Source organism: Anolis sagrei, chromosome 1, assembly GCF_037176765.1.
Source record: "Anolis sagrei isolate rAnoSag1 chromosome 1, rAnoSag1.mat, whole genome shotgun sequence".
NCBI lineage: Eukaryota > Metazoa > Chordata > Lepidosauria > Squamata > Dactyloidae > Anolis > Anolis sagrei.
The window spans coordinates 75,720,726-75,741,236 of record NC_090021.1 but is presented as its reverse complement, the minus strand read 5'-3'; the positions used below and the strand labels follow the sequence as shown (position 1 = coordinate 75,741,236).

Below are 20,511 nucleotides of genomic sequence, written 5' to 3'. Positions count from 1 at the left end.
TTTGGATCGCCACAAATATTCAGAGGTGTTGATAACATTACAAAACTTTAAAACTAACTCTTGTTAATTGGCCAGGGGAAAAAAATCTAGAATGTTGGCCATCGCAGCTTTTTGGAAGGCATTTCTTTACTTGGTTTATCTGTTTATCAGCTTGCCAAGCAAAATCCCATCTGAAGAGGCTTTGATGTACTTCGGCAGATAATTACCAAGTTCGACTTTAAGTCCTCAATTTTCCTTTCATTGGAAAATCTGCCATGTAAGGTTGGAAGTTAAATGTTAACAAATAAATTACTACTACCATTCTGTTCCCTTGACCTTTTGTTTTTGAATCAACTTGATAAGTATCATGGTCTAAAGGACTAGCTTTGAATGACAATAGGGCAATGTCAACAGTTGGGTAAAATCAGAAACTAGTTGGCAACAGGGTAGTAAAGAAAATGAAAGTGTTGAAAGAATTGTTTTGAGCAGTGTTTAACCCTTTATTGATTATTAAACCATAGCTTAAGTTTACATCATGTAAATTTAATTTTTGTACACTTCTTAAATTAATTCTTACACAAAATTCTGAAGTTCAGTTCTCTGTCTCATCCCTCTTCAGTCTTAATCATAATATATCATTAAGAATATGGAGTAATAGTCAGGATTAATACTAATCTAGGTTTCCTTCTAACAGTGTTTTGCAAAGTAGCTTCTTACGGTACTGTTCCATTATCCAGGCAGAGGTCACTAAGAAGCACTAGAGAAAGAAGAATAGTCCATTTTACGGAGTTCCCCCTCCCTTTCCCATATCATAAAGGAGGGTTGTTCCACAATGGGGACATGGGTGGGGGGAATAACAGGAAAACAGGAGGAAATGGTTTTACACCCCTTCAGCCAACCCTCCACCTCCATAAAGTGGACTATTGTTTTCTCTCTAGCACCCCCTTGTGGCCTCCGCTCATATAATAGAACAATACCCTCCCTACTTTATTTTTAGGTAAAGCATGGTTAACATGCGTACACCTGTAACAGGTAAACTATTATTGTGGCCAGTAGTGAAAAGAAGACTTTATCCAGATAAAAGGTATTAAGACACACACCTGCTTGAGAGAGCTTAACCACTGTTAAAAAATAATGAATTTATTTATTTATTTATTTATTTATTGTTCTTATACCCCGCTACCATCTCCTGCAGGACTCGGTGCGGCTTACAAGAGGCCAAGCCACACAACATAACAAAACAATCACAACAAAACAATAAATAACTTAGAAAAGCAAAAACAATACAGTAATAACGCGACACATTTTTAAAACATGAGGCAGGGCCAAATGTGAACATTTAAAGTTAAAAAGCTGGGGAGTTCAAGGAAGATAGGAGGAGTGTTTTGGGATAGGTAAACGAGCAGACAATTCATAAGGTGCATTAAGGACATATTGCTTAGGATTCCTTATTCTGGGAAGGCACACTGGAACAACCACATTTTCAAGCTCCTTCTAAAGACTGCCAGTAATATGAATAATGAATTTGGATAAATAGTACCTGGGTTCAGAGTCTTATAACATATGCAATAATTATGACAAAAAGAATAAAAAGATTGTTTCCACACCAAAGAAATTTAAAGATAGAGAGCAATTTTTTATTTTCCTGGCCTATTACTTTCACTTTGTTTCCATGTGCAAAAAGAAGGTGAGACAGTACAAAGACATGATAATGAAGCTTTTATGTATTTACTTCCCTTACTTTGTTTCAGGAAACTCAGTAAAGCAACTGTATTTCTTAGATAATTGCTGTTACTTATGTTGGAAATGGTGGAGCAATTATATTCATGTTTAAGCTTTTAAAAATAACAAAGTACTGTGTGAGTGAGCATTTTATTTGTTTATGGTAATATATGCTTCCTCTTATTTAGCAATGTAGCATGAATAATGTTTTCAGCACAAGGTAAAACTAGTAAATGCACTTTTCCATGTCGGCATATAAGTATCCTGTCCTCATAGCAATAATGTACGCGCAAGAACAAGGTTAAAAGGAGCAAGATTTTTATGAAGGGCAAAGCCTTTCCTTAGAAATATTCCTCCTTTCCGGATCATTTAACGCTTGTCAGAATTAATGTGGGAAATGGGGAATCTATGAAAATACCTGGACCCTTCAGTGAAGGAGAAGATTGGTACTTTCTGAAGTTATAAAATTGCCAAGGTGATTTGAAGGCAGTGTATTATTAATTTGTTTATTTAACCTCCCAATAATATCAGTTAGAGAACTTCACTTGTGGTACACAAATAATGGATACACACCACTGAAAATGTCAATTCTCTCTTAGCTATCTGCCTTTATCTTGTTTGGTGACAATACTTAAAGAAGGGTCTGGCATGAGCTTGGGTCCAGATTGGTGGACATGCTTCTTCAATTAACCTGATTATAAGCCATTTGGAGTTAAGCAAGATCTTTGAATTCAGTACAGTGCAGTGCAGATGGTAAAGCCATCCTTAATAATTGGGTATTTTATTTATTTAGTATGCCCCCTTTCTCCCAGAATGGTACCAAAGGTGGCTTTTAGGGACAGTCAATAGGTTTACAATAAACCTGTTGCAGGTTTTTACAGTAAATGGCACATAAATCAACAGAAAGCATGATTAAACTGTTGTTACTTTTTAATAAAGAACCAGCATGATACAGTGGTTTAAATACTAGATTGCAGTGGTTTAAATACTAGATTGCATTGGATTACTGCAATGTGCTCTACGTGGGGCTGCCCTTGAAGACGGCTCGGAAGCTCCAACTAGTCCAACGATCAGCAGCCAGGATGCTAACTGGGGCCCCGTTCAGAGAGAGGTCAACCCTCCTGTTCAAGGAGCTCCACTGGCTGCCATTTATTTTCCGAGCCCAATTCAAGGTGCAGGTGCTTACCTACAAAGCCCTGAACGGTTTGGGACCAGCCTACCTGCGTGACCGCATTTCCATCTACGAACCCACACGTTCTCTTCGCTCATCTGGAGAGGCCCTACTTGTGATCCCACCGGCGTCGCAAGCGCGCTTGGTGGGGATGCGGGACAGGGCCTTTTCCGTGATGGCCCCCCAACTCTGGAACACCCTCCCCAAAGACCTTAGACAGGCCCCTATATTGGCTGTCTTCAGAATGAACTTGAAGACCTGGCTTTTCCGATGCGCCTTCCCAGATTAGGGAATCTCCACCACCAAGTCCCATAAGCACTTTATCAGAACCAATGATTGCTGCACATGGCACATCGCACTTGCCCTGGAAGCCCTGTATACACCTCCTGTCACATCAGCACTTTAAATCTTGTACCCATTGCTCTGGCCTGGCCCAGTTTTATTGTGTTTACTGTATTGCGCCTGTTGTTTATTTTGCTTTATTCTGTTTTTAATTGTTTGATTTGCTTAGATTGTATTGTTGTGTTGTGTGTTGAGGCCTCGGCCTGTGTAAGCCGCATCGAATCCTTCGGGAGATGCTAGCGGGGTACAAATAAAGTTTAATAAAATAATAATAATAATAATAATAATAATAATAAAAACTATGGAGACCAGGTTTCTAATTCTTACTCAGCCAAGGAACCCACTGGATGACCTTGGACAAGTCACTCTCTGTTGGCTTCAAAGGAAGCCAATGGCAAACTCCCTCTGAACAAATCTTTTTAGTAAAATCCTGTCATAGGGTCACCTTACAAAAACTACGTGAAGGCACAGAATGACATGTATACAATTTGTACATTTATATAGAGTTTAAAAAACGAAATCCAATTCTCTTTAGGTCTTAAAGTCTTTTCAGTGGTATCTATGTCAGGTGCATCTCTTAGGAAAAGAGGTCAAAGGGCAAGAATAGCTTTAATTTAGAGAACACTTTACAACACCCATCTCTGTTGTAAGTGTGTTCTGATTTCTGTTGACCTTCATCTATAGTATGACATTGTTGTCGTTAGCTAAAATAATCTTACAGTCTTGGGCAAATAATAACTATTGTGCTAAGATTGATACATAGGTTCTGTCTCCTTAACTGCTTTGGAGCTGGATTTTCAACATCTTTTTCATTTAGTGCCTGAGGCTTTTCTCATGGCTTCTTGTCCTTTATTCAGGCATGAATCATGTGTCCAGCATGGAAGCTTTCAACTGGGATTGCTGTGCAACTAATAGATCTATCTTAAATTGGTGGCATGTGAGCTGACACAATGTTCTGCTTTTCAGACCAATCAATTGGAAAAGCAGATGAGAAGTGGTAAAAAAAGTCCACAAGAAGGCTACATTTTTTTCTATAAATAGCTTTTTTTTGGTCAGGTGATTCTTCAGTGAAGAACAACATTATCAGTTGCAAAGCATGTTGCTTATAATAGACAAATCAATAAACCTCCTCTTTGTTCTCTTCTACACTTCTAAGTTTGAAACAGTGCACTGCACAATTTGCCATTGTGTGTGGTGTTGACACTTACTTATCACAATCTTATGCTTGTCACTAGCAAAGTTGTCAGGCGAATGAAGGGTTTGACTTAAGTTTGTATTTGAGTACTTTATTCTTTGGAGACCCAAAATGACTCTGAAGACATAGAAGATTGTTCTGTATATGTGCTGAATAAGCAGGTCCCAACTTTGAGAAACAAGCTTTGTTGAAAGAAAGTAAAAAGAGAGAGAGATAAATATTCATTTCAATTGTTGTGTTTAATATATGAAACTGAAATTTGAACATACAACTGCCTTTTTTGGTTTTGAATTATAATAAATTTAGAATAATCATAATCCAAAATGATACATGCTCCTGAACTTTCCTATCAGCATCAAGGTGCCCCCTGTTCTTAAAAATAATGTTGCCTTTGATTATGATGCTCAAAAGCAGTCACTGAACCCTATAATTTAAAGAGATTTAGACTTTTTATTTTTAGCAAACATGATGACTGTAATCAGATTCTTCAATTTAGTTTAAAATTATTTTCCTACACTTCGTATTCAGCTGGCAGCTCTATCTCAGGTTGCTAGTGGCTCAGGCATGCCATGTATTTCTGAGAAATAATACTTGCTTTGATTAACTTTATAGTGCCATAAAATTGAAACTTGCATTAAAGCTTTCATGGCTAAGAAGTTACAGTTGACGATGATCTAGTGTCAAAGCTGCCTCTGGCTATAACTAAATGAAGACAGATGACAGAAAGGATGCATGTTTGGACTAACAATGGGTGCATGTCTCTGTGTGTATCTGTACAGTATATGCACACACACTCTCACTAATCAGAAAAGCTGCAGCTCTGCCTTTGCTTTCTTTCCCAGAAGGGTCCTCCATCCCTTCCCACCCCCACCCCCCTCGTGCCTGCTTGAGGAAAATGAGAACTTGCTTTCCCAGGAGTACTTTGTGCAGCACAAGCATTGAAGAAGACTTGTGTCCTTCCTGGGGCATGGTAGGAGTTGAGGTTTATCTCTGTCTGTTTCTCACTTTCTTTCACAGCCAGAGGACTGGCTAACTGTGTCCATTCATCTCCCTTCTTGTGGCATGTGCTTGGGACTTCAATTTCCAGAACCCCTTCTTGTGGGATTTTTTTTTAAAATGTTATGGTAAAAACCTTGAAAATGTCAAAAAAAAATAGTGGATTGGTGAAATGTTCTGAAATTTGGTGTGTTTGCTCTAGAAGATGTGGCTTATAAGTGAGGTGAGTTTCATGCTGATAAGCCTAAATTTAATCAAAGCAAGTATTATTTCTAAAGTTTCCCCTTTGGCGCCAATGGACCAAATCTTTCCAGCATGAAAAGAAACCCCTCTTGAATTTGGGAAGTTCCCTAAAAATAAAATGGGGGGCAGCCAAAAACCAGACACTGAAAATGGCACAGGTTTTGCCAAACTGCACACCCCTAGTGGTTACTGTGGTTTGTATCCTATCAAGGCATTGGGGAGCTTTTTCTTTTTAAAAAATTACAGATTGAGGACTGGCGATTATAGTCTGGAGGACAGTGTGGTTGGACCCCATGTTTTGCTAATAATGACCAACTCCTCAGCAAGAGTGGCCTCTTTTTTAAAAAAAGATTAAATATTTCATTAGGCTATGGAACCTATTTGAAAAGTAAATTACCCCTCTTTGCATGTGCCCGGGAACTTGAGGAAGGTCAGTGATTGCACAATCCATCTGGGCTACACTCTGCCTACCACTGTAATAGTACCCAAATGACTTTTCAAAGCAAGGAAGGGCTTTGGTGGACTTAACTTCCCACCTCTATGACTCTTTTAGCAAAAGCTTTTCTCCATATGTGTCTGAATTTTTGCATACAAAATTATTATTGTAAAGTAATTGTTTTGAGGATAATTACACCTCATTAAAGAAAATAATATTTTCTCTTATCCTGATCTCTCTTGGATTATAGTTGTGTGGCTTCACCCACACATTTGACGCTCTGGAGGCTTTTTATTCTGCAGGAAACTTTGTGTAGTACCAACTGTGATTTATACTGAATGGCTTAATCTGTGTGTGGTGGCTATGTAGATTGTCATACTGTGTAGTTGGAGGGCAGAATACTCTTGATAACTAAGTTCTTCTAACTATTATTGACATTCCTAATGTATGATCCTCTCATTTCTGTAGTTGCCTGCCACTAGGAATGCCCCCTCCTTTTATATGCCTGTTTCTTTTTAAAGTATAATCTAAAAATGTTTTCTTTCTCCAGTTTTACACTGTTTGCATATTTTTGTTATTATTTAATTTTTCAAAGGTTCTTGAGTTAGTTATAATGAAAAATTTGCTATGCAGGAATCAACAGTTTAACTGAGTAAACAGATGGCCAAAGAACAGACTGTGGAGAGAATATTGCAAGTGTTTTTGAAAGGTTCATCTGCTGTTGTTGTTTAGTTGCAAATAAAAGAATTAATTTGCTTGGGTTCAGATCCTTGCTAAATAAACATCCAACCACCCCAAACATTGTGGGAATTTATTTATTTATTATTTTGGAAATTTGTATCTCGTCCTATCTCGACCTCCGCAGAAGGACTCAAGGTGGCTAACAGTGGGAATCTGTACTTAATTATTCAAGGCAACCTCTATAGAAGTGTAAACTGGGCCAAAGTAAAAAAAAAAAAAAAGTAAAGGCAACAATTGAGAATAATTTTTCTTCTTCAAGCAATCTTACAGCTATCCCACAAGATGTGTAAACTCAAGAAGGCTTCATTCTAAATGTATTCTGAAACAATTTATAGCAATGTTCATTCTTGTGAAAGTTATTTATGCTAGTTCCCTTTATCTCTAGCGAGGATGAACATGCCCTGATCCAGCAGTACTGCCAGACTCTGGGAGGGGAGTCACCTGTGAGTCAGCCACAGAGCCCAGCGCAGATCTTGAAGTCAGTAGAGAAGGAGGAACGAGGGGAGCTTGAGCGCATCATTGCCGACCTTGAGGAGGAGCAAAGGTGGTGTTGTCTCTCCTTGTAAAGACTGAGGTTTCTTCAAAGTTTTCTAATATATGTGTTTATGTTTGAAACTTGGTTGAGAAATGCCAGAGCTTTACTGTGGATGAGGGGGAAATCAGAACACGGTGAAGCAAGAACAACAACAACAAAAAACCCCAGCTAATTCTTCAAAATTTAACTGGAGGAACTTGTCCCTTTCCTTGTCCGGCTGCAACATTTCCCTAAGTGCTTTCCTCTTTTTCCCCTCGGATCTTTATTCTTCCCATATTGGAGCTTTTACTGTCAATGGTAAGTCACTAAAACCTGCTCAGCTCACACCTGAAACCTAAACAGCCGTCCCATTCCAGTTACATCAAACCCAGTCCCCAAGTTGCCATATAGAAAATTATCCTTTCAATTGTTCTTCTATTCTTCTTTAGACAAGATTTGATGTAGGCTGTGTTATACTGTTCTTTTTATGAGGAGATCCTGTACTCAGTGTAAAGGTATGCTTTTTCATGCCAAAGGGGAAGACGTACACTTAACTTGTTATAAGGCATGTTCATTTTTTTTCCTGCTTAGGCACTAGAACCACAAAATTAAGCTACTTAACAGTGGTATAGACTTTTGTGGAGGGAGCAGTCACCTTTCTTGGAGGTTTTTGAGAAGATATGGGAGGAGCTTTATGACTGATCCTTTCTCCCAGGTTGCTTCCTTTCTCCCAGGTTGCCTTTGAAGCTTGCCATTCACCATGTCGTTTTTCCTCTCTATCTGATCTTTTTTGGATTGAGGTTATGGCCCTCAGAGTCACCCCTTAACTATGGACCTGCAGGCTTTTATGGTGAACATTAAAAAATACATGTTGATTTTTAAAAATCAGCAATATAAGACTTTAACTCTTCTACAACTCCCCAAACTGGAGGGAGTTTTCTTTTCTGACTAACTGTCTCATCTCTGAGAAATGCAAACCTTGTGTCTGTCATCTTCTGCTTTTCGGTCAGATCCATATCATGTGTCTGTCAAAGCTAAACCCTGTCTATTTCAGCTCCATATCCTGTCTGGCACAAGCCTCTCTATGTTACATTGTGTTCATCCACTTCACAGTCTCCACTTCACAGCCAGATTTGCCCAGTGCCTTCACCACAGAAGTACTGTAATTATGTATTCCTGTATGACAGGGATTGAACTAGATGATGTCTCTGTCCCCTTCCAATTCTTAAGATTTTATGATTCCACATCCTCAGAATTAATTAAAAAATAAAAATTTGATGTTTGGGTTATTTGTACAAACATGCTCACAATTCACTGGCTGCTGCACCAGTTGGTGATCTGAATGTGTGAACATGACATCATCTTTATTACTTCGATCATCAGGCAGTGTAAACCCAAACACAGTTATCACATTAAAAGTTTTCCAGTGTCATATATACAGGTCATGGAGATTCACATGTACTCCTGTATATAAAATAGACCTTTCCCAGGTGGAATGAATGTAGTTTGATAGGTGCCATGAAACATGTGAAGAATCTCTATTTTGTGGTTTAAATATGCAATAATCCTCCCAATGGAATTTACCAACCTTTCTTGTCCCTACCATACAGTTCTGTTTTCCTTGCATTTTAAATCTGCTCATGATCAGGTGACTAGCAGGGCATGAAGGTAATGAGAGTTTTAAATCTTCAGCCACACCATTTTCCAAATGCTGTAAAATTAATCTGCAGAAACTAATGAGAAGTTGGGAAGGAAAGAGATTCCTTAGTCTACCACAAGAAAAGGCAAGCCAATGATTGTGGGAGGCATGATCTCTTCTTGCATTGACAGCTCAAATTCTGCCGGTTCAGACTTGTTTTATATGGATCAGCTCTAAGTAGCTGGAATGGGAGTGGAGGGAGAATAGGTGGATGTGGAGTAGAAAGAGCATGGGAATATACAGGGAGGTCAAGGAAAGGCATTTAATGAGATGACTGCTTAGAGTTACAGTGTGAAAGGACAATCTGAGAGAATGGGTTGATTGATATATGAATTGAGTACATTGGTGCCATTCTCAGCCCTGGTCATGTAAGGTGCTTAAAACAGTCTTTTTGTGCCTGGGCAATACATTTTTCAGTGTATATCAAGCTTTCTCTGCCCTTCTCCTGTTCAGCTGTGTCTAAGAAAATGGAAAAGTGTGTATTAGAACTTGGTAGCTGTGATATCAAGTTCTAATAACTATGAGGTAATGGTGAGAAAAAGGTTACTTTTAAGAGCTGCTTTTAAATTAAATTACTTTGTATCTACAAGGCTGTGAAGGCAGGAGACTTATTCCTCTCACTCTGGCTTATTAGGATGCTACAGGTGGAATATGAGCAACTGAAGGAGCAGCATCTTCGAAAGGGGATTAATGCCCCGAGCTCACCTCCAGACTCAGCCGTGTCACCACAGCACACATCTGAAGATGCCGAACTCATTGCAGAAGCCAAACTTTTACGGCAGCATAAAGGTCGCCTGGAGGCTAGAATGCAGATTTTGGAAGATCATAATAAGCAGTTGGAATCTCAGCTCCACCGGCTACGACAGCTGCTTGAGCAGGTAGGGCACTCACGGTCATTGTCTCCTGGTGGTGAATATTATTTGAGGGCATGCTATGTCATCTTTCCTTCTGGAATAAATGCATTCCTGTATAATTTCATTTAAAATCCCAGTATGCTTTGTATTATCTCTGTTTTCAAGTCTTTATTATAAGTATGGTAGAAGCAAAGTTTACCACCAACTGAATTAATCATATGAAATACTTTACCACATGCCCAAATGCATGTGGTAAAGTATTTCATATGATTAATTCAGTTGGTTTATTAGATGCCTCGTATATATTCCAAGGAATGGATCCAGGCTTCACCAATTAAGAATGGAATTCTCAAAAACTCATTGTAATGGGAGCAGGGAATAAGCAACATGGAATTTCCTTTTACCAGTTTCCTACTTTCCATGCAGCTTCCAGCAACAATCATTTCTGTCAATCATTCATTTTATTTATGGCTCATGCACCTCTAAACAATGCTCATTAGAGCCCCACAGGTCTTCAGATTAAATTTTGATTGAATACTACAGGGTGAAGTTTAAAAAAATGCTCTCTGCCCTTCTTGTAACAGGAGTGAACTTTGTAACTAAGCCTTAAATTCGAGCAGCACAGAGTTTTCAAAATATATGGACTCTGCTCATGTATATAATTTTTAAATCAAAAAAACACATTGGCAGCTTCAGGGTTTTTCTAAAATAATAGAGCTATGATTATGCACTTTTGTGAAAATGAACTACATGTTGACAGCTATATGTTAGTTTGTGGTATATGCTATTATTCGTTTGCTGTACTAATGCATCATTTGCAAAACAGTCTATCACTCTTTTCTTTAAAGTCTGCTTGATTATAGTGATATGTTGACCAAAGAGTTTTGATTAGGTTAATAACCTGTCAAGGTAGGTATGTTATCTCAGAGTCTGTGAGAAGAAAAACAAAATTGAGTCTGTTAAATATTGCTCAATACAGTGGAACACCACAGAATGTTGCTTGGAGGAGTATTTTTCACTCCTGTATCCTGGAACATGAATCTTTCAGGTCTTACCTTGGAGGTGTACTTGCTATTTTTATTTCAGCAAGCTCAAAGGACTGGTGGCTGTCATGGGATGCTGTCATTTTTGTCCTAAAGATTGATTACAATGTCAAACTTAGAGGTGAAGCTGAGCTGGCATGTGGCAGCTTGACAAAGACATGTTAATTATAGAGAAGAGGAAATAATGAAACAATTTTGTTCACTCCTTCAACTCTCTTCCTTACTTCCAGAGATTTTAAAGACCTATTTAAGCAATCTGTATGAAAATAGTTCCCTAAATGCTTTTAAGGCACCAGTTCCCATCTGAACTTGGAAGATAAACAGGGTCAACCTTGTCTGAGAGTCCACCAATGAATACCAGATGCTTTAGGCTATATTTCAGAGGAAAGAACTGACAAAATCCCCTCTGAGTATTCCTTACCTAAGAAAACCTTAGGAAAGTTATAGGGTCACCATCCGTCAACAGGCAGCTTGAAGGTGTGCACACACACACACCCAAAAATGCTGAAGCTGTGCAAATCAATTTAATTTCTTAATAACAAACAACAAACAAAAGTAGTAAATGGTATCCACTTTTCAATACTACAGCAAGTTGCAGCTTGTTAAAAATAGTAGCAAAAACATATGCAGCTACTTTATTTTGTAATCTACTGGAAAGACAGATGAGGTAAATATGACTGAATATTCACTCACAAAAATAGATTTTATAGATTTTTCACTACATTGGGCAAAATATTGACAAGTATAGAGAGCATGTATGCATAAATACATGTAAGTGATGTTCTGGCGTTATCACCATAGAGTTTTTCAATGGAGCATGGAATTCATAACTATGAATGTAAAAAAAAAGCACCATGGACAACTAACTTTCAAACATCTCTTCATGCCATCTACAGGACAATGTGCCTGTTGCACTACAGAGAAATGAGCCTCTTTGACTTAAAGTGGCGCTTCAGGCCTTATAATTCTGTTCCACTGAAATCCCTCCATCAGGCTAAATAATGCAGGCTTGGACTGCAATCAAGGCTATTCTGATGATGGCTGAGATGCTACATATGGTTTTATCACCAGATAAACAAGCTTTTTGCTGGGAGCCAATAGGGCCTCTCAGTTCCAGAATCTTGCTCTTTTTTTGATGGGATTTGTTTTCATTTCTGTCGGCTGCTTTTCAAACTTTCATGTGTAAGATCTTATGATTAATGTGTGTATCTGCCTTCAAGTTTCCTGTTGACTTATGGCAACCCCATGAATTTCAAAGGGTTTCTCTTATGCAAGGAATACTCAGAGTTGGTTTTGTTAGTTCCTTCCTCTGAAATGTAGCCTACAGCACCTGGTGCTTGTTGGCTGTCTCCTGTCTCACCAGGACTAACCAGTGCTTAGATTTCAAGATCAAAAAGAGTCTGGAATCCTAAGGGTCTTTTTAATAGACTGTATCAACTGTTTGAAGCATTTCAGGTCCACCAGTCCTTGCTGGGCTTCCTCTATATCCTTTAAATATTATTCGATGCCATCCAGCAGGCTTCTGTTTTTTGTTTTTTAAAAATAGTTTAAATTTTATTTTAGCCTGAAACAGAGTCCAGAGTTAATGGGGGTTCTTCCTGTGCTTCACCTCAGCATTCTGCCCTCAGCTATTCACCTGAGCAAGATTCCAGCTCACAGTTTAATCAGACAGGTATGGTACTTGGCTAATATAAAGATAGTTTTGTATTCATTGTGAATTTGCTTACAACATTGTGCATTGTATTAGGTAAGAAAAGTTCTTGAAAAAGGAATAGCTTGATGTGAGTGATCTAGCTTCATTACTGGACTGAAATAATAATTAATGGGTTTATACACTTGTTTATACCCAATGCTCTAGCCATTATGATACTGTATCCAATGCCATATTTGAGCATTTATTCATCTGGAACAAAGCATTAACATTTCGATTACACATATTTAGGTCTCTTGTTCACTTCCTATTGAAACTAAAAAGTTGGTATGTATAGAGAGAGACTGTATCAACTGTTTGAGATTATATATATATATATATATATATATATATATATATATATAAGATTGCAAAAGCTTCTTATGGGGTTTTACTAATCAGGGATTTAATATGTACTTAAGGAAAGGTTTAATTAAGCATAAGAAGTCTTTTGATCAATGCCAATGCCTTAATGTTTGATGAACTTCAAATTTGATAAGAAAGGTTCATAATATTTTTGATGAACTGTTGTAATGTGTTAAAGTAAATACATATTTTCAATTTTTGCTTTTTAGCATGCGACACAGATCCATGGGCAGGTATAGCAATTTAATAGAAACCAACAAAATCCAATTAAGACAACAAACACAATAAGTAGACAAAATAGAATAAAAACCAACAATAATATGTGGCATGATAACAGAAGGGCCAAATGTCTGCCAAATATCACATTATTAATATTTTGTAACATAAATGCTAAGAGAGTCCTATTCTGGTATAGCTGGAAGCATTACAAATTACATGTAGGACTTTTGGGGGTACAAGGGAGATTGGGCCATTCTCTGTCTAGTGGGTTGGATCCTGAATGTGTCTTCCCCCACCTGACTTGCTCTGCTCATGAAAGGTTTATATCTCATTATTTTTTATTTCCCTGTTTCCCTATATTAACATAATTGTCTTATCTCCTGCTGTGACATTGTCAGAGAGTTGGAGGAGTTGCTGTAGAAGTGAGATGGGGAACAGTGAAGTCCACTTCTACATGCATCTAAATCAGTCTCTAATCCAGTCTTTTCTAAAAAAAAAAAGAAATCATTTGTCCATTTAGAAACAGGTGTATAATTTAGGGGGGCTGGGGGAGGGAAGAATGTATAATTTCTTTGTCTCCCTTACCAGCTTGCTCTAACCTGAACTCGTTGTAAATTTTCCCCTAAGAGAAGCAATACTGTGCAGTGAGTTAAGTGTAAAAAATGGGGTCAGGTTACTTTCTTTAAACCTCAAAGGCATTATCAGGTGGGGATGCTCAGCTGAAAATAAAATAAAGCAAGTTCCTTCCTTCATCTACCTAAGTTCCTAGGCCCAATTAACCGAAATCTAGCATCCATGCCTCTTCCTTAATGCAAAAATATTCCATGACAGGGCACATGTACTATCCCTACATCTGTTTGGTATTTAATGTTAGTCTTATCTAGCATCCTTCTTGAAGGAGAGCAAAAAAGACATGGACCATACCACTGGTGGCACTTCTTTCCATCCTGCACTTAGAAAGCACCGGGTACTTTTTAACAAATAGGGTAATTTGCCACCAAACACTCTTTTACAGCTTGATAAAAGAATAACTAAAAAGAAAATGTGTACATCTAGTGGCTTCTGAAAATTCTCTGGTATTATCAGGCACAGTGGTTAAAGTTTATAATGCAGAAATGAGCTATAAATTGATAATTTAACTTCTATTCCTCTCTTCCCTGGCCATTTTCAATGAACAATTCATGCATATCAAATGAGAGGCTTCAAATAGAAGATTCCTTCTTTCTTAATTCTAAATGTTCAGAGGATAAATGTGAATGGAAATAGCTTTTGGGCTCTTTAATGTTGCAGTTTTATTGCTAAACCGATTGCACACTTTGTTTTCATCAGGCGTAGATGACCTGTTAATCCCACCTCATGATACTAGCACAGATCTAACAGATGTCATGGAACAAATCAACAGCACATTTCCGTCTTGCCGCAGTAAGTGTTCATTACATTGAACCTAGGAAAGTGAGTCTGACTCTAATGTAGTCATTTGTGTCTTCCAACTGCACATCAACTTATAGCAACACCATGCATAGTATAGTTTTTTCTTAAGCAAGGAATGCTCGGAGGTGGTTTTTCCAGTTCCTTTCTCTAAAATATTCCCTACAGCACCCCATATTTATTAGAGGTTTTTTATCCAAGTACTAACTAGGTTTGACTCTTGTTAGCTCTCAAGATAATAACAAATAGTCATTTTAAAACACTCCGTAGAATACACATATTTAAACATATTTCCATAAAATACATATTAAAATACACAAAACAGAAGCTAGGCATAGAGTGGAAGTTTAAAATTCATCATTAAAATTATCTGGGTGGGCCTGCCAGAAGAGATAAGTCTTCACTTGTTTCTTAAATTCTGACAGCTGATCTAACTGTCGGAACTCTATTGACAGGACACTCCACAGTCGTGGTGTGGCTGATGAAAAGGTCCTCTGGGTCCGGTGGTTGCCAGTCAGGTTCTGCCAGGCTGGTGCAGACACTCCTCAGAGGACCTCAATGTTTGGGGCAGATTGTATGGGAGAAGGTGATCCTATAGGTAACCTGGACCCAGATGAAAAGAGATCTGTTGCCTTTGGAGTATTTAGGGTGATTGAGTCTCCCCAAGTTTGATCACGCCCCAGTTCTCTCCTCCCTCTGCCCTCTTATTGGAAATCATTTGGGTTTTTTCCTTTATTTATTATTATTATTATTATTATTATTATTATTAAACTTTATTTGTACCCCGCTAGCATCTCCCGTAGGACTCGATGCGGCTCACATAGGCCGAAGCCCCAAAACACAGTACAACAGAACATAATACAACAGCAATACCAGAAGCAAATCAAAATAGTTAAGCAAAATAAACAATAACAGTAACAATACATCAGGACACTTTAAAACTGGGCCGGCCAGAGCAGTGGGTACAGGAATTAAAAGTGCTGAAGTGGCAGGAGGAATGTAGGATTATAAAATAAGTGCGGTGTGCAGCGATCATAATTCTACTAAAGTGCTTCTAGGACTTGGTGATGGGGATTCCTAATCTGAAAAGGCACATCGGAACAGCCAAGTTTTTAAATTCTTTCTGAAAACTGCCAAAGTAGGGGCCTGTCTGAGATCTTTTGGGAGGGCGTTCCAAAGTCGGGGGGCCGCCACAGAAAAGGCCCTGTCTCGCGTCCCCACCAAGCGCGCTTGCGACGGGGGTGGGATCACGAGCAAGGCCTCTCCAGATGACCGGAGTGAGCATGTGGGTTCGTAGACGGAGATGCGGTCACGCAGAGAGGGTGGTCCCAAACCGTTCAGGGCTTTGTAGGTGAGCACCTGCACCTTAAATTGGGTTCGGAAAATAAATGGCAGCCAGTGGAGCTCCTTGAACAGAGGGGTAGACCTCTCTCTATAATGAGCCCCGGTTAGCATCCTAGCTGCTGCCCGCTGGACCAATTGGAGTCTCCGAGCCGTTTTTAAGGGCAGCCCTACGTAGAGCGCATTGCAGTAATCCAATCTAGAGGTGACCAAGGCATGGACCACCACGGCCAGATCGGCCTTCGCGAGGTACGGTCGCAGCTGGCGCGCAAGTCTCAGTTGTGCAAAGGGCCTCCCGGACACCGCCGACACCTGAGCCTCAAGTGTGAGCGATGAATCCAAGAGGACTCCCAAGCTGCGGACCTGTGGCTTCAGGGGGAGTGTAACCCCGTCCAACACAGGTAGCCACCCTATACCCCGATCCGGTTTGCGATCGACCAGGAGGACCTCTGTCTTGTCAGGATTGATCTTCAGCTTGTTCCTCCTCATCCAGATAGACACAGCGGCCAGGCATTCATCCAGCACCCGAGAGGCCTCCTTGGAATTAGATGGAAAGGAGTAGTAGAGTTGTGCGTCATCTGCGTAGAGATGGCACCCAACTCCAAAACTCTGGATGACCTCTCCCAGCGGTTTCATGTAGATGTTAAAGAGCATGGGAGATAAAATAGAGCCTTGTGGGACCCCACAGGTCAAAGGCAAGGGTCCGAGCAGGCGTCTCGCAGCTTCACCATCTGGGTTCGTCCCTCCAGGAAGGACTGGAGCCACAACAGAACCGTGCCCCCAAGGCCCATCCCAGAGAGATGACCCAGAAGGATACCATGATCGATGGTATCGAAAGCCGCTGAGATGTCCAAGAGAACCAACAGAGTCACACTCCCCCTGTCCAGCGCTCTGCGGAGGTCATCCACCAAGGCGACCAAGGCCGTCTCGGTGCCATGACCAGGCCTGAAACCAGACTGTGACTGATCTAGGTAGTTGATATCATCCAAAAAGCCCTGGAGCTGGGAGGCAACCACCTGCTCCAGCACCTTACCCAAAAAAGGAAGGTTGGAGATTGGTCTGTAATTGCTCAGCACCGTGGAGTCAAGGGAAGCCTTTTTGAGGAGTGGGCGAACCACAGCCTGTTTCAGATTAGATGGAAAAATCCCTTGCTCCAACAATGCGTTAACAATCAACACAAACCAATCAACCAGCCCCTCCTTGGCCGATTTAATGAGCCAGGATGGGCACGGGTCTAGAGACGAGGTGGTCGCCCTCACAGCCCCAAGAACCTCTTCCACGGTTTCAGGAAGAACAAGCCTAAAAGAATCCCACAAAATTGGACAAGCAGATACCTCCGTCACCTCTTCTGGTACTGCGATGAAATTGGAGTCGAGCTCAAGGCGTATCTGAGCAACTTTGCCTGCAAAATGGTGTGCGAAATCGCGACACCGAGCTGCTGGGTCGTCAGAGACCTCCTCTGCCGCAGGTGGGTGAAGGAGTTCTCCTACAACCCGGAACAGCTCCGATGATCTGTTTGCTGCAGATGCTATACGGGTGGTCATGAATGATTTCCTGGCCACCCGTATAGCCACGGAGTATGCCCTAAGAGAGGCTTTAGCCCGTGCTTGATCAGATACGTCCCGAGATTTCCTCCATTTGCGCTCTAGCCCCCTTCTCGTATGCTTCATCACAGCCAGCTCCCCGGTGAACCAGGGAGATGGCCTGTCACGACGCAACGAGATGGGGCGTTCGGGAGCGATCGTATCTATCGCCCTGGACATCTCCCTATTATAGAGAGTCACCAAGGCGTCGATAGAATCGCCAAGCTCCAAGGCAGGAAGAATCCCAAGATTCCTCAGGAATCCATCCGGATCCATCAGTCTCCTAGGGCGGACCATTTTAATCTGTCCTCCACCCCTGCGGAGGTTAAGGGTTGCAGTGAGTCTAAAACTGATCAGATAATGGTCAGACCATGACACCGGAAGGATGTTTTGTTCTTCCACTCTAATCATTTCGCTGTCCGCCACGAAAACGAGGTCAAGTGTGTGTCCAGCCTGATGGGTGGGTCCAGATATTATTTGTGACAGTCCTATGGTTGTCATGGTGGCCATAAAGTCCTGAGCTGCGCCAGACAGGGTGGTCTCAGCGTGGATGTTAAAATCTCCCAGCACCACCAGGCGCTGGGAAACCAAGGCCGAATTAGAGACCACCTCCGCTAGCTCAGACAGGGAAGCTGCTGGGTCGCGGGGTGGGCGGTACACCAGCAGGAACCCCACACTGTCACGGCTCCCCACCCTCAGTTGGACACACTCAAACCCAGAAGCTTGCGGAACAGCGCATCTGATCATGGCGATGGATTGCCGAAAGACTACTGCGACCCCTCCTCCCCGCCCCCCCCCCCCCCCCCCGTCTGGCCTGCTGATGCACTCCGAAACCTGGTGGACACAGCTGAATGAGATTTACTCCCTCCAGCTCATCCAACCAGGTCTCAGTAATGCACGCCAGATCTGCCCTCTCATCCAGAATCAGGTCCTGGATGGCCGCGGTCTTACCATTAACGGATCTAGCATTAATCAGCAGGACCTTGAGACCGAGGGGACTGCCATGGAACCTACCACTTCCCACCTTCTCCAGGGTCGCAAGGACTCTGTTGTGCTTCTCCCTGGGATGTTGGTGACCCGCAAATCTCCTCCCCCACACGACCTGGATGGCACCCCCTTCCTCCAGGACCCCCTCCCCCCCTACATGGTTGGGATCCTTGCTTTTTTTCTCTCTCCTAGTATTCTCTCTTTTCTCTGATTGGCTCGGTATTTCTTTGGCTTTTTAAAGAGAGAGAGATAGAGAGAGAAAGAGAGAGCTATGGGGAGAAGCCAAGTGGAAGAGTAGAAGCTGATTTTTTTTTGCTTGAACATTTATTATTCCACAGCATCTTCTTGTGAATGTGAACATAAGTGAGTTGGAGGAGATGAACTAATAATTGCATCACAATATAGACCTTCCCTCATGCAATACTGGTTCTATATCTATGTCCTAGAGGGCGGAAATACCTAATGGGTAATCGTTCCAAGCACCTAGAGGGCTATGAACTGATTTGGGGCTAGCTAAGGGGCAGTGTATGTCCAAACAATGTGAATCTTCACATGTGATATCTTGCTTTGAAAAATATACAGTATTTACTGGGTCTATTCTAAGCAGTTGCTATCTGAAAATGTGGAGTGGCCATTCCTGTTAAAACCTGAGAACCATCTTTAAATCCATACAGCAATTACAATCTCCTCCAAATATTACATTTTGTTGATGGTAATTCTCTATTTGCTCTAACACTTTTTCATAAAATTCTTGCTGTTTTACATTTGGTGCGTATACATTTACTAATACATATTTTTCCTCCCCTATTTCCCCATATATTATTATATATCTTCCCTCTTCATCTTTCAATACCTTGTTTATGACAAAATTACATTTCTTTGCTATTATTATTGCTACTCCTCTTGACTTTGATGACCCAAAAGATGTTTCATAGTTCCTTATCCAGCTCGACTTTAGCTCGTTTGAGCCCCGCCTATTTTGATGTGTTTCCTGTAGGAAGATGAGGTCCGCTGCTTCCTTCTTCAGTAAAGATTCAATCCGCCTTCTCTTAATTACCGTCCCCAACCCTCTCGTGTTAAGTGTTGAAATTCTTAATTTATGGGACATCTTTTCCATTTCCCTTTAAAAGCTTTTTTGTGGCTTGAAACAACGTGAACCCTTGTCCCTTTCCCTCCCCTACCCTTACTCCCCATTCCCCCCTCCCCCCCAATCCCCCCACTTCCCTCGTTCCCCCCTTCCTCCCCTTCCAATCTTCGGGACTACTCGTCCCAATCATGGCCCCCCGGCCTTCCCAATTGGGGAGGGGGGGGCGAAGTCATCCCGTGGCCCAGAGTCTCCCTCCCCCCGAGTGCTCATTTTAAATCAATAAAAAGCTTGATTGCAGTGTATAGTTTCTTCTTACATCTCGATTCCTCCAACGGCACCGATTAATTCCTCCAATTCTCCTCCCTCCGTATCCTTCACCTCCTCTTCCTTTCGATCTCTCTCTTGTCTTCTTACTATGCCAAGCTCCTCCAGTAGTTGATAACCTTGTTCCAGTGTGTCGATTCTATATCTCTTGCCTTTCCATTGAAATTTGAGAAAGATAGGGTATCCCCAGGTGTACACAATTCCAGCTTTCATTAACTGTGTCGTAATGGGCTTCATTGAGTATCTCCAATTCTTAGTTTCAGAACAGTAGTCATTAAATATTTCCAATTTTGAGTCGCCCATCTTTAGGAGATCTGGATTTTTCTTTAATATTTTCATCAAATCTTCTTTCTTTGCGAAATTGTGAAATCGAATTATTATGTTCCTAGGAATTATTCTATTTCTTCCAGTCGGAAGGCGATGAACTCTCTCAATATCCAGTTCTGACCAGCTTAGTGTTGGCGAAATCTTTTGCAACCATTTCAAAATCTCAGATTTCAGATCTTCTTTCTTGTTTCCTTCTGGATAATTTTTTATTATTACATTGTTTC

At 40.8% G+C, this 20,511-nt stretch overlaps 1 protein-coding gene across 4 annotated transcripts in view; it reads left to right on the top strand.

The window, feature by feature from the left end:
- The window catches only part of UTRN (utrophin), a 406,557-nt gene that overhangs the window by 369,366 nt on the left and 16,680 nt on the right, over nt 1-20,511 (top strand). For all 4 annotated transcript variants that reach the window (XM_060753499.2, XM_060753500.2, XM_060753501.2 and 1 more), the window contains 4 exons: nt 7,211-7,369; nt 9,673-9,916; nt 12,499-12,607; nt 14,540-14,632. In XM_060753499.2, coding sequence (XP_060609482.2) covers nt 7,211-7,369; nt 9,673-9,916; nt 12,499-12,607; nt 14,540-14,632 — 605 coding nt within the window. The remainder of the gene's footprint in view (nt 1-7,210; nt 7,370-9,672; nt 9,917-12,498; nt 12,608-14,539; nt 14,633-20,511) is intronic.